We start from the raw sequence: 14,215 nt of genomic DNA, 5'->3' as shown, positions 1-14,215 counted from the left end.
ATATGATCTTCCCGTTTCGGATTCGTACCTCCAACTTCGCGCGTCCCGACGAAATTGATGGTTCCAAAGACGAACTAAATGTTTAAAAGGTGTAGATAGAACCACTGAGAAGGATGCAACTCATCTTCATATCATCGTAACTCGGCTTTCTTCCTCATCCTCACGAAACCATTATATACTTTCACTCTGTGGATAATGAAGTACAAGGTTAATTCACTACACTGGAAGAATGAGCATCATCATCACACCCGTACTCACTCCTAGTGAGCGTTTCTTCCAATGCTTTTATCACTAATCTATCTCGTCGTGGAACTCACTTCTGCGGCGCCTTTGGTGAATTGGCAACCTACTGTCACTGATTGTATCGAAAATTGGATAACGCAAGATCGTGACCACTTTTCTTTCGGTGAGGGGGGTAATCCTGGCAAGTTCCAACAGAGGTGAGCCGAGTCACGGCCTCCGTGTGTTGGTGACAATATGAAAATTCTGATGAAAATTCTTGTTAGTTTCTGTACAGCACTTTTACTCGAGTTCAATCTCTGAGTCCTACGTGTGTTGGTAGCAATGGAGTTTCACCACCCTAGTGATATGTGAAACATATTTCACGACTACTGCATATCACCGCGGATATCGCTTTTTTCACCGAGTTTTACGACGCCACTTCACGTAAAACGGGTTATGAAACTCCAAAATGAAAATTCCGAGAAAATCTGGGGAAATTTTTCCCATCCGAATTCTCTTAGATACTTCACATTCAAAGACTTCTACCGCCCCGGTGGTCCTCTCTTCTTTTACGTTGGCAACGAGGGGCCAGTCGAGATATATGTCAATCACACTGGCCTCATGTGGGAGCTCGGGTGAGTCGGGGAAAACAATAACAACAAGGAATATGCTGAAAATGGGGGAGTATGTAATTAGAATTTGTGGAAGAGATTTGAAAATGTGAATTATTAACGCACGATTATATCCACCTAGCTTGAAAGTATTAATGACAAACCCTAACGAAAAACATATTTCACGCGAACATCGCGTTTTTCACCGAGTTCTACGCCAGTTCACATAAGACTGGTGAAACTCTGATGAAAATTCTTCTGGTTGTTCGCATACCATAATTTATTCATATCACGATGGAAACAAATCTGATGTCAGCTATTTTTAGTGACAGTGACCACTCGTTTAGGTGTATCGAATTTCGATTTTAATTTCGTTGCATTCAATGCAAACAATTTGCATCGAAATGTAGTTTTCCGATGTTTCCTCGAGAGACTAATAGTATTTCGAAAACACTAACAACCAGTGTGGAAATATATGTTTGTTTTCTCGAATGAGCTCGTGAGTTTCCTCACTATTATGAAAATTTGCCCACGATTCTGGGTAGCCGCGTACATGAACCAAAGACGATTTCCCAATAGTAGTATATACATAACTCTATGAAGTGTAGGAGAGATTTCTGTTCGCTTTCCTCAGCTGAGCTCAGGAGATATAGGATTTTATATACCGAATTCGGGTAGAAATGTATAGAAACCAACACGAATGTCCCAAAATTTCCTCAGAATTTCCGTATTTTCACCAACACATGTAGTTGACCATGTGCATATACTCCTACACTACTGAAAGGGATAGATCACACTTCATCATTCCTCCTCCCTAGATCGGACCTTGGCGCCTTCTTGGTGTTCGCTGAGCATCGTTACTACGGCAAAACACAAGTCTACAGCGACGGCACTCCGGACTGTTTGCGTTATCTCACGATAGAGCAAGCGTTAGCCGACTACTCGGTGATGATTAACACTTATACACGAATAGCATCGTCGCTGATAGGTTCTGATAGACTACATTTTCGATAAACACGATTTGTCACCCTCGACAGCGACGATCGCTTTTGGGGGGAGTTATGGTGGGATGCTGGCAAGCGCATTCCGATACAAGTGAGATTCACACATGAGTGTTAACTTCTGCTGAGCTTAGTTGAGAAAAGCGATCGCGATGAACTACGTATGTTGGCGAAGATATACAAATTCCTTATAGGTTTCTGCACACTTCTACTCGAAATTCGTGTGTTAACCACTGATTTGCTCAGCTAAGGAATACATATTTTATAACGTTATTCATTCACCTGAGTAGATATCCCCATATTATCGACGGAGCGATCGCAGCATCCGCGCCCATATTTGCAATTGGCGGGGTTACCCCCGAGCCTAGCAAGACCGCATTTAACGAGATAATCACTCGTGACGCCGGGCCGGTGTGCGCGCAGAGGTGAACGGTCTCCCGTGGTGACACTATCCACCAGTGTGGGAATATATGCACATAGCCAACAACATGCGTTGCTGAAAAAAATATGGAAATTCTGAGGGAATTTTCGTTGGTCTCTGTTTTCTGTTTTCTCTGTGTTTCGTTCTCTTTTTTTGGAAATTCTCGTGTTCTCGTATATACACTTCTACCCAAAATCGCGTGTGAATTTCTTCGATATTGTGAGGGAACTTACGAGCTCAGTTGAGGAAAGCAAACGTCTATTCCTATACTGCTATCTACATAACCAAGGTTCAACGCGGCATTGAAGTTAATATATAACATGAGCAAGACTGAACGCGGAAGAGACATGCTTATGACGAATCTCAGGTTCGTTCTGAGATTGTTTCCATAACTACTACTTTAATCTCAGATGGTGCGACAATTCTTCGCATCTGAACAGCTCCGATCTGGCAAACCAGATGGTTGCATGGGCGACCGCTCCTTGGGCCTACCTCGCAATGGGTGACACTGACACCACCGAGTCACCATAGAATTTCCCATCAGGGAATTTTCCATTCCCCAGCAATTATATAACTGCGGCAATGAACGTCGGAGGAGGTGCAGATCTGCCGGCTCATCCGGTTCGCGTTGCGTGTGAACCTTTCGAGCGCCTAGATACGATGCCTACTAAAAAGGAAGGCGTGAGTTCAGGCGCAACACATAGACGTGGTCAACTACATGTGTTGGTGACAAAATGAAATTTCCGAGGAAAATTTTGAGAAATTTCCGTTGGTTTCTGTGCACTTCTATCAGAATTCGTATAAACATACAGAGTGATGCAGAGAAATTGTCTACCTCCAGTAGTTCGTGGCGCGTGAGAATATTAAGCCTCAGAGGTTTCCAATGCTATATTTCTGCAAACGCTGTAGATAAGGACTTTCTCCATGTCGACCACTATGGAGAGTGTGAAAGTGATTTGACAACCATTGACGAGAGCTCCGAAGTGGTATAGTCGCATACGCCGAGTACTCACAAAGCGTTTAGAATTTATAATAATATTTTTTATATTATTGCATCGGAGTTTCACCAGTTTTACGTAAAGTGAAACGCGATATTCGCGGTGATATGCAGTAGTCGTGAAATATATTTTTCACTAGTGTTTTTCATATCACTAGGGTGGTGAAATTCCATTATAATATTAGCTTATTATTATTTTTTACATAACATCACGCTTCCATACTCCAACACTGCATAGCTGTACCATGCAGCCCATTGAATTCATCTCCTGTCTTGGCTCAACCGCAGGCACATATACGAGCTCTCGCCGAGTCGTTGAGTATATACTACAATGCATCGGGTGAACTTGCATGCAATTCGTTCGCGTAAGCATACTGTTTCGGATAGTATTTCTAGGAAAATTGAGGTGATGTTAGGTAAATTGAACTTTTCTAAAATTTTCATTTACGAATTTGAACTTCTGTTATGGAGCGGTCAGCGAAAATCGAACTTAAATTTTCATAAGGAAAGTTCAAAATGTTCTATAACGAGTTTTCTGTCACAGAATGGAAATATATCATCTTTCCAAAAAATTCTTATCCTACCGAAATCAAAATTCAAATCTCAAACATCAATGGAGTTTCGCCCTAGTGATATGAAAAACCGAAAATGAATAGTCGTGAATCACGACTGCTGCACACCGCGAATGGGTGAAACTCTAACGATATACTCCACAAGAACGGGCTGATTCAGCATTACGTTTTTTTTCTTCACTTCAAGTGATGCTATTTCTAGCATTATTTTTCGTGCGATCTTCAAAATTTTTCCTCGAATATTGCTAAGTACTACGTACATCGTACTTTCCAGGGAAACTGACGGTGGAGGAGCTCCAATACCAGAAGGCTCGTGTAAAGGTGACTACGGCTTTCAGACCTGCACTGAGATGCCTTGGGGGCAGGATTCGGTGAGAAACTCACAAGCGTGTGAATAATAGTGCTACCATCGCCAAGATTGTTCCTCCTGTGTTGCATTGCAAAGTGAATTTTACTATACTTTCCGCTGCCTTGGTTGAACGCGTGTTGGGCATGGCATTCAATCTCGATATGAAGTTTTTCGAGACTAGTCAGTATTGCACGCAGAAAATTCATGGAAAAGTTTTTTATAATATCTATCGTTTCAGAGAGAACTATCATCAATAACACTTTGTTGGAAATCTGCGAGTTTTTCAACTTAATCACGGAGTTTTAGAAGTCCTTCTACTATAGCAGCTTCATGTTATCATCATCGTGTGAATGCATAACGTTTAGTTCATCCATCTTGTGTTCTGCCTTCCCTCAGGGAACTGATCGCGATATGTTCTGGCCACCGAGTGAGTTCGATCCAGATGACTACAAGGCAGAATGCTTACAGAAGTAGGCACTTTTATTCCCCGATAATGCCCAGATTTTCCTAGGTATGGCGTCACTACCAAGGCGTGGGCTGGCCTTCAGTTTCTGCGCAATATGGCGGACGCGCTGGCCAGTATGAGCAATGTGTTCTTTTCGAATGGAAAGTTCGATCCCTGGGGAGGTAGGTTTGGCATTTTTAATAACAAAAACGACTTTGTTGTTTACTAAATTATTTGAAGGGAAGTTGAACGAATTAGAAACAAGTGTGGGAAGATATGCATATGGTCAACTCCATTGTAATTCTATAAATTCTTTTCCCAGTATCCGCTAGCGAAGACCAGATTCCACAAGGAGTGGACTGTACGGTTATGTATTGCCCGAAATCGGTGGCATCCTTCGTGATGGAGACCGGCGCCCATCACTCTGATTTGATGTTCACCAGGGACGAGGTGAATTAACATAAATGCGTTTCATATGTAATCGGCTGCCGCGTTAGGACGCTGATGACGTACGGGCCTGTCGTCGGCTTGAAGCACTATACATTAGAAGGTGGATCGCCGAGAAACGAGACAGGCACAGTTCGTTCACTCGTGCATTTGCGAGGTAACGCAGAACCCCTTTGGAGGTTTCCACGATGTTCGACAAGTTGTTCATAGAAATGAAGCAGTGAGTAATGACGAACTGTGAAATATGTTTTTCACTAGTGTTTTTCATATTATGGGTATATGACGTATAAGTCATCGTTAGATAAAAGCGTACACAAAGATGGCCAATACCGTAACCATCTCAACGATCGTTGGATCGATCAGTATTGGTTCAGGCCCGTACAAGCCGAGGATGATCTACTGGAGACCGTCATATTTTGAGTTTTATTTTATTTTCACTGATGATCGTAACTGCGTTATAGTCTCGAGGAAGTCGATACCTACGATAGTTTAACACAACAGCGCACTTGGAGCGAGTAACAGAACTGCACTTGCGTATACTGCAATGAAGAAGAACCTGTAGATCATTCACACACACAACCTATAATGACAAACTGTGGAGGGCAAAGAATGTCATAGCAGATATCACGCCTTTTCTATCACACTGATGACGGCGATCGCATTTTCACTGTGCTAGTGATCGAGTAGTAACCACATGACGGAAAGATTAATGGAGAGAATTGCGAATGAGGAGATATCATTTATATCATCAATCTACTGCGTTACTCGTCGACGATAATTGTCGAACGATATTGGTCAAAAGACATATGATGAAATATTGGAAAGAATATTGATCGAACAAGCAGACAATATGAGTCATCCTGGCGAACAAAATGTGCTGAAAAATGTGCAGTAGAGAAAACTGGATAGTGTCAACTGTGGAGGCATTGGCTATGGCTAAGAGTAGCTTCTCGGTGGGCCTCTAAAAGCGCTCCCATGAGATCTGTACAAGCAGTGGGCCAAGCATTTTCGGCTTAGAACGGGTACGCCGATGAAAGCGATGACTGGCACAACCGTTGTTCATCGACGACTGCCTTTGGATAAGCTACCACATGTTAGACCGTATCTTACGAGTTTGTGCTTAGTCAAGTATGTAATTGTGTCTCCACTCAGGCTCAATCCACGGTATCGTATACAGATATTGTGTGACACATGCCCCAAATAGACAACGGCATCTGTGCGCGCGAAACTTATTGAACGGTTATTCCTATGCGCTGCACTCAACTCGTCGACGCTATTACTAATAGCTATTATTAGTTCATTAATTATGATGATATTTAAGATTGATTCGGGTGTTGAGTACATGATACCGTCAATTGGGTTTTTTCTCTATCTCTTTCCATTTATTTTCTTTTCGCGAGCTTCGTTATACGAATCATACCCAGTGGGTATTATCTACTTTCAGATATATTTTGAATTGGTCATATTTCCGGGAACGACAAAAAGGTTGAAAACCACATCTCCCATCTGATCCAAGATGTCATACGCAACAGGAGATAAACCCAGAGACCGATCATGCCATGGTTCTTGACAGAGACAATCAATAAGCAATACTCTTGCACACTTTTCACGACAATTTTAGAATATTGATGAGAACGCCATGCTTACACCACTAGCTGCCAATACAATCCAGATCATCCCATGTTCAACTGCTGTCTTCCTCTTCGAAACTGAGATTAGTACGAGCTTCCGACCAAGCCTGTAGATACAGGGAAGCACCCCAGCAGGCCGTCAATAAACGATATAATTCCACGTCTATATAACAATCACAGTAACTCACTAGAAGGTACTCCGTAACACTGGTATGAATAACAAACGATTTTCGAGTGATAAAGTTGGTTATATCATCAGTGACACGTTCATGTTCCCATCGGGGTGAGTACATAACGCAACATGTCGAGTCAGTCGCTCGTGTTTGCCTATGTTATAGGTCAGTGCATAGTTCTCACCTCTTTACTGATCTCTGTGATGTCGAGTTGCCTGGGGAATATCTTCAGGTCAGATATTTCCCCAACAGCAGCGATACTTGCATCCTTTTTCGAGAACACCGACTGCACGAGTGCATTACTGACCTGCGAGTACTATTGAGTAATGCCGCCGATCTGCGAGAGTGACAGAGCCGAGCTTTATGTACAACAAAAGTCTTGCTGTAGCATCTTTGTCGTTTTCGTTGTCTCTTGTTGCGAAAAAATCAATTTTGCGTTCCATCCGAATAAACTGTTAATTCCTTATTGCAACAGTTGTAATAACCAAAACCTCACGAGCCTCACATTCAGTGCGTGGAAATGCTTCCCACCGTCACGATGGTTGTCCATTTCGCCGTTCCAATACCACTTGTGAGTAGATCGTTCAGTGTCGAAATAACATGCTAAATGAACCCATGCCGACTTTGGCATCTGACATCCAGGCGAACAGAACAATGATTGCCTTCCAGGGAATCTCAGACTGCGGCAATCGTACAAGCTGGGATATATGTTCACTTTCTTCAACTTAGTTTAGCAGTTTCCTCTAAGAGAGTTTTTATACGAATTCGGATAGCAATGTATGGAAGCTAATACGAATCTCCCAAAATTTCCCCAGAATTCTCATTTCGTCACCAACACATGTAGTTGAGCGTGTGCGTATTTTTTCACACTAAAAGCATCATTCCAAGAAAGCTGTATTCACCTCTCTAGAAGTGGGCAACTCCGCACTGTAGCCTTCCAGAATGTCGTGGCTTCTGCCCAGGGTATACGACAACCAATGGAGTATCAGGCGACGCTGAGGCCGGGAAATATGAGTTCTCGAATACTAAATATATTTCGATTAAACTGTTTTACTCGCCTGTCCACTGTAACAGCTAGTCTCGAAAAGGTTGAAGTACCGAAATTAGCGTACCGAGCTAGAAGGACTGTCTGTGGTTGTGTAACTGCATGGGAGCAGTTGAGCTGGCAGATAATATGAATGACAATGGTTGAAGAGGAGAAGATGACTTCCGCATATTCCTCTCTATTTTCAGTCAGTCATACATGTTTTTTCTATCCTCATTCTCATATCCCGTCATTCCAAGAAATTTCTACTATTATCGTCAACATCGTGCTTCTCAAAAGTCATTGATACTTACTATCAATTCGGGACATCTTGAAAAGAGTATTTTGCATAATAGTTTAGTTCGCACTGTTGTTGGTTGCGACCGGAAGTGAAAATCTCCTTTCGTCGTGAGGGCTCAGACTATTAACGCCATCATTACAGTGGTAAGAGTTTAGTTCGACAGGTCTCCCCGCGTCCAGCTTACTTTTCCCCGAGTCGCATTTGAACCACATGCTCAACGTCACCGCCCCCACTTGTGCCATCCTGTGAGTGACACTGTGGTCGCGCACATTCACCAAACTCGTGCTGTCCCCGTCGGCGGATGATACGAACGGTATTGAATAAATCAATTTCGACGTCATCGCGATTTTGCGCGCACCTACGCGAGGGGTTCATCTTCCTCATTGAAGACTCGAGCTCTCACTGATGTTAGGTTGTACTTCCTTTCCGCTCAGTTTGGCATCCGTACTGAATACGCTCTGAAGTACTATTGCATTCAAGTTTCTCAGCAGCACGCGCGCGCACGAATGTTAGTCATTCGTATCGCATTTCTTCGCCACGAAACAACCACAAACGTGTATTTCGCGTAAGGAGAGCAACGCTGTGCTGGCAGGTAGAGCAACTTTAGTGTTACTCACTGGTATGTGACAATTTATCGTCAGCCTCACTGTTTTGAGGTATAGCGATCGTGATAAGACCAATTCTCTAATTCATTTATTATGCTGCATATAGTATATGCAGTGTCATGTTGTGAGACGCGATTGGGCGAAATAATTATTGTTTTATCTGGTGCTTCCCTGAACATTATCGTCTATTCTTCAACAAATGCTGTGATCGTCATGGCACTCATTTTGTTTTCACATATGCTCAAACTCGCTCTGGCAGAAAATAAACACGATGATCCCCTTACCTGGTGACTGTCACCAGAACAGTTGTCCACAACCCAATCTCTCACGCTCATCGGTGATGTCAACGTTCCTTCGTAGAAAAATACTTCTGAAGCCCTGCACAGCTTGATCACGGGCAATAAGCGTCCTTCTAGGTGGTTATCGGAGATGAACTTGCTAGACTCGTCGACAGAAGCAATTTCGGAGTCGATCGACTCCACATTCACAAAGACAACACGCACTTTCTTCGATTCATACACAACGAGCTCCTGACAACTCGACCATCGCAAGGTATTGGAATATCGCAAGACCTCACCCGCAGTTCTTTTCCCACTCTGACGAGATCGTTCAGTCTGTTCATGCATTTCTTATTCCATGGCGAATAAAATAACACAACCATCGGTTCCCCTAATGCGCCCATTGCTTCAACCTGGCACTTCGGGTATCGGATGTTGACGCTGATACTGTCAGCGACATCCCGAGGCGAATACCACATCACGGAGTGATAGACTTATTTATGGTCTACAGTATACGACTCAGTCCTAAGCAAAATTTGATTGCTTAGGACTCTTTCTCTCCACTTGAATTCCGGGCTCGGCATGCTCTAGCAACTTTGCTTAGAGAAAGCCCAGCTGCAATATTCAACAACAGTTTATGCTTCCAGGTGTAGAATACGGATAATTAAAATTTTGAGGAAATAATGGATCGCGTTATCTCGCGAGACCAATATATCGTCACTCACTTCAACTGGAGATATGCATTCGAATCCCTCTTTTTTTAATCTCAGTGGAATCTCGAGACAGCTCCATTCATCCTCGAGATACCTCGACAGTGACGGGTAGATTCTCGGAAAGTAACTCATGATCAACTACACCCCATCGAGATGAAATTTCTCTAGATAGGTAAAACTTCATCAGCGGTTCGCCCTAGGCTTTATCCCGGACTTCATCCCTCGTGCGTAGAAGAGAACACATAAATCCGCGAAGATGAAGATGAAGATACATGTACAGAGAAGACTACCGCCTTCCTCGTTATTTGGCTCATGGGAGCCCAGGGTTTTGGACGAGGCTCGTCCGACGAGCTGCGGAGCGAGCGGAGTTCATATTGCAGTTCGCGGTTGTTTGTGTGCGTCCGTGCGTGAGTACAAGTTCTGATACAAGTAGAGCCATGAAGGCTCATTAGCTATGATCAACCATCCTCATCTCTTGGTGCATTCTTATAGCGTAGTTCTCACCCGAATTATGTCTGTTATTGCGTATAGTGTTGGAATTTCCGCAAGGTCCGCGGCGACACCGGAGACCTGGTGATGATATGAACTTCAAGACTTGAGCCTTAGTTTGTCATTGAGAACTACGCTAGGAATGCGGCTTTGGGACGAGAAGTCCACGAATGCTACAGTCACTGTATCAGAGGTAGAGTCCCATACAGTCTGTCCGAAATCCAACGAGGATGGTGAGCCCCATCAACTCTCAACGTTGGCGAGTCAGGAGAGTCATTTGCCCATCGAACCTCGACCTTTTCAAACACTCGATGATCTGATCGCCTTCACTCAGAGAAGGGGACATGGCGCGTCACGGGAACGCGCGCGTGCTGTCTTGTCTTCGGTGTTTCGCTTTGTAAGATGGTATGACGTTAACAGCTCTGTATGATCGAGCATACTCTTCAGAAAGAGTGACAGACTGGAACACACCTCTTTCTCCTCTCTGCACGAGCACGCTACGATATAAGCGATCACTGGTCTTGTCAAATGTTGAAAAACTCTGCCGCTCCAAATTGAAGAGTTGTCTGAGTGAATTCTATCAAATCACCCGTTTGTCGCGTAGGGAATTGTAAAACAATACTTTCGCTAATCTTTTTTCATATCACGGGTGAAACTCTAGTGCACTAAGAACACTCCCAAGACTAGCCTACCATCTTTCGATCGACCTGCTCCGTTTCAAAGACCCACAATGGTGCCTGAAACAACCCGGAAGAGCCGTTCATGGCAATCTGTGGACCCTACCTTCCTCCACTATCTTTGTCAACACTTGCACAGTACCTATAGGAATATGCATTCGTATTAGGAGATTATCCTGGTTGATTTCCAATCTATATATATAATATATGGTCATGTACCCCAGATATCATTCGCCGTGATATCTCGGGTGCTCTGAGTTTTTTGCGGCCTTTTTGGACATTTTTTTCCATTTTTCCTTATTTTACCCATTTTGTCTTGTTCGGAGGACTTTTCTAAATTTCCTCCATTTTTTCTGATTCCGCCACCCTAATGAGACAGTATCCATACGAGAGGAATGTCACAGTTCGATTATCACACACTGTACGAGCGCCACACTGTTACTCGTATGTACACTTTGATAATCTATGAACAGCTTACGCGCGATCAGATGCCGGATACAGCATAAAAGTCTCCGCCTTCACACGAGCCCCTTCGACCAGCTCAAGGAGCTCCTTAGACTCCGCCTGAAACGCCACGACTCGTTCTGTCCCAGCATCGTCCAGTTCGACCAATAAGCAATCGATGCGCGAGTGCTTCCTGTTTCCTCAGCAACATACGACCGTATCAGGGATACGATATAAGCGGTTGATATAATACCCACAGGTCACGAGTTCCTCTCATCGTTGCGAACATACAATTTGAATAATGCATGACGAGGCCTATGCGTGAAGACAAAGGATGACAATGAGAATTTTCTGCAGGATTGGTTTCCGCTCGTTTCTACCCCAAGTCGCATGTATGGAAAAAGTAAGGAAACCAAATATAAACCCCACACTCGATGGTTTCCATCGCACTATATAAGGAAGGAACCAGGCCCAGATAAAACAACAGGATGACCGACATCATGCTAAACTTACAGCCATTTCATCGATAATCTCCAGCTCGGGCTTCAGTTCACCAATTTTACTATTCAGCTCTTTCAAAGCGGCCGTTGAACGACTCAGTCTCTCGACTACTTCCAGTCTAACACACCAACCCGGAAATCACATCGCCATCACATTGGAGTTTCACTTGTTCACGTGTTCACTTCACGTGGAGTGGCATAAAACTCGGCGATATTTGTGGTGACATGCAGTAGTCGTGAGATATGTTTTTACTAGTGTTTTTCATATCACTAGGCTGAAACTCCATCGTGGTAATCTATTCCAATCGAGAGGCAATGACGTTCTCCGAACTTCCAAAATTCATCGATCATTTAATCACGGGTGGAATTCACCATTGAAATTGATACAACTTTTTCATCATACCTGTTTTCGAATTTTTTCCGATTACTGAACTTCTCTATCATCTCGAGCGCCTCGTTCAACCCATTCATCTCATTTTTGAGCTTATCCTGCTGTCTGTGCTCAACTTTCACTCTACCATCTAACTCCTCTAATTTCTGTCGTGCCTGACGCCGACACACTCTGGCTTTTTCTCATGGTCATTCTTGAGGACCCACATCGAACACTTCTTGCCGAAAGAGTCGTATTTTCGCTTGCTGCACGCTACGTATTCGGGAGGTCGGTGCCACAGAGGCTATCTCAGTCGAGAGCCGCTCTGAAACTCAGTGCTGGAATATTTCATCGCTTTCCTTGGCTGACCTCGAGAGTATACTCACTAGTAGAAGTCGGGTAGGAGTGTACAGAAAGCAATCGGAATCTCCCCGAACTTTTTTTAGAAAATGGAACATATACAATATATGTGCCACAACGTGAGAAAAATTGATATATTTACCATGTTTGTATTTTCCCACACTGCTGTGCGATCCACTCAATGAAATCGATCTTCACTGTGGGAACATCCCACCGTGTGAAAGCCTTATGATATTGTAGCTGGTACACCATAGGAGACAACAATTGTGTGCGATGAGAGATAGATTAGTATAGCCCTTAGTTGTTATAGTCGCTATCTAAATTCCAATAACTTTGGTTTATGAATTCGCACAGTACTGGGAAAAATGGAGACGATGGAACGTGATATAAACCCTTACCCTTCATTTCAGACATAGTGCGATCAGACCAACGTGAACACGCGTACACATAAGTTCGACACGTTCACAACTCGTCGATCTTAATTCGCCTACCTAGAAGCTGTTCTTTATCGTTAATTTCCCCTTGTAATGCTTCCCTCTTTCTCTCCAGCTCTTGTGATCTCTCATTGCTTTCATCAAGTCCCAACGATACCTGCAAGGACACATACTCTCACCCGACTCTAAGCCTACCTCGTGTATTCGCTGCTCCACTGTCACTCGACCAATGGCATGGTCAGCGCTTTTTTCACACGCAACAGCACATTCCGTGTGCCTTTTAGCACGGCTTTTTGCTTGTTCCATATCAGTTCGCGCTTTCTCCAATTCTTCCTCCATTCGACTTAGCTCTAACAAAGAAATCCTTCCTAGTGTAACATATTCGATATCAAACCGTAACACTAAATACGGGAAGGTTCTCCGTTCTTCACACAAGTGTGAAAAAATATGCACATGATCAACTACATGTGTTGATGACAATTTGAGAGTTCTGAGGAAATTTTGGCATTTTTTTGTATACACTTCTACCCGAACTCGTATGTAAACTGCTATAATTAGTGAGGAAACTCTCAAAGCCTTCCGCAACTATCGCCATATACTCCATATGAATGAATACCACGTAGAAACAAGAGTCTACCCCACGAAGCACACGTAAAGCTCACCTTCCATTGTCTCAGTCTTCATCCGCTCGAAATTTTCAAATTCCGCCCTTCTTTCTCGCTTCGCTTTTTTCAAAGCTTCATATGATGCACTGGCAACAATGGAGTTTCACCAGTGATATGAAAAACACTAGTGAAAAATATTTTTCACGACTACTGCATATCACCGCGACTAGGAGAATTACGCCACTTCACGTAAAACGGGTGAAACTCCAATGCATGAAAACGAGCCTTTCTCCTTTGCTGTTCTACAAAGATAAAGAAAACACAGAAAGTCTACTGTATTCGAGGAATCGATAATTTCCTACTGTCACAACTGATTTCCATGAATAACACCGAGCTCCTCATACAGTGCCACAATCACCACTAAACAGTGGTCAACTTGCATGCTGGTGAAAATATTAAAATTCTGAGGAAACTTTGGGGAAATTCTTCTAAGCTTCTATACACTTGTACAAGAATTCGGGTTCGTAAGTTCAACTCCTGAGCTCA

The 14,215-nt window shown here is 43.4% G+C and overlaps 3 protein-coding genes across 3 annotated transcripts; 2 read left to right on the top strand and 1 right to left on the bottom strand.

Moving 5' to 3' along the window:
• Positions 1 to 279: 279 nt before the first annotated feature.
• On the top strand, positions 280 to 5,077 carry Pmar_PMAR001679 (Dipeptidyl-peptidase 2 precursor, putative; the record flags this gene model as incomplete). The annotated part of the gene is made up of 12 exons (XM_002769452.1): positions 280 to 440; positions 744 to 857; positions 1,652 to 1,821; positions 1,871 to 1,928; positions 2,125 to 2,259; positions 2,666 to 2,757; positions 2,800 to 2,936; positions 3,541 to 3,617; positions 4,099 to 4,195; positions 4,570 to 4,643; positions 4,685 to 4,800; positions 4,941 to 5,077. The coding sequence occupies 12 exons, from the start codon at positions 280 to 282 to the stop codon at positions 5,075 to 5,077; spliced, it is 1,368 nt and encodes a 455-aa protein (XP_002769498.1).
• A 1,528-nt stretch (positions 5,078 to 6,605) lies between these two features.
• On the bottom strand, positions 6,606 to 8,652 carry Pmar_PMAR001677 (hypothetical protein; the record flags this gene model as incomplete). The annotated part of the gene is made up of 7 exons (XM_002769450.1): positions 6,606 to 6,774; positions 7,054 to 7,176; positions 7,375 to 7,500; positions 7,772 to 7,864; positions 7,924 to 8,012; positions 8,379 to 8,552; positions 8,598 to 8,652. Coding segments are annotated over 7 exons (696 nt in total), but the record flags the coding sequence as incomplete, so codon positions are not given.
• Positions 7,485 to 8,443, top strand: Pmar_PMAR001678 (hypothetical protein; the record flags this gene model as incomplete). The annotated part of the gene is made up of 2 exons (XM_002769451.1): positions 7,485 to 7,560; positions 8,358 to 8,443. The coding sequence occupies 2 exons, from the start codon at positions 7,485 to 7,487 to the stop codon at positions 8,441 to 8,443; spliced, it is 162 nt and encodes a 53-aa protein (XP_002769497.1).
• Positions 8,653 to 14,215: the final 5,563 nt, after the last annotated feature.

The sequence above is a fragment of the Perkinsus marinus genome (genome assembly GCF_000006405.1).
Source record: "Perkinsus marinus ATCC 50983 genomic scaffold scf_1104296965854, whole genome shotgun sequence".
NCBI lineage: Eukaryota > Perkinsozoa > Perkinsida > Perkinsidae > Perkinsus > Perkinsus marinus.
This window is presented reverse-complemented; position numbering and strand designations above follow the sequence as displayed.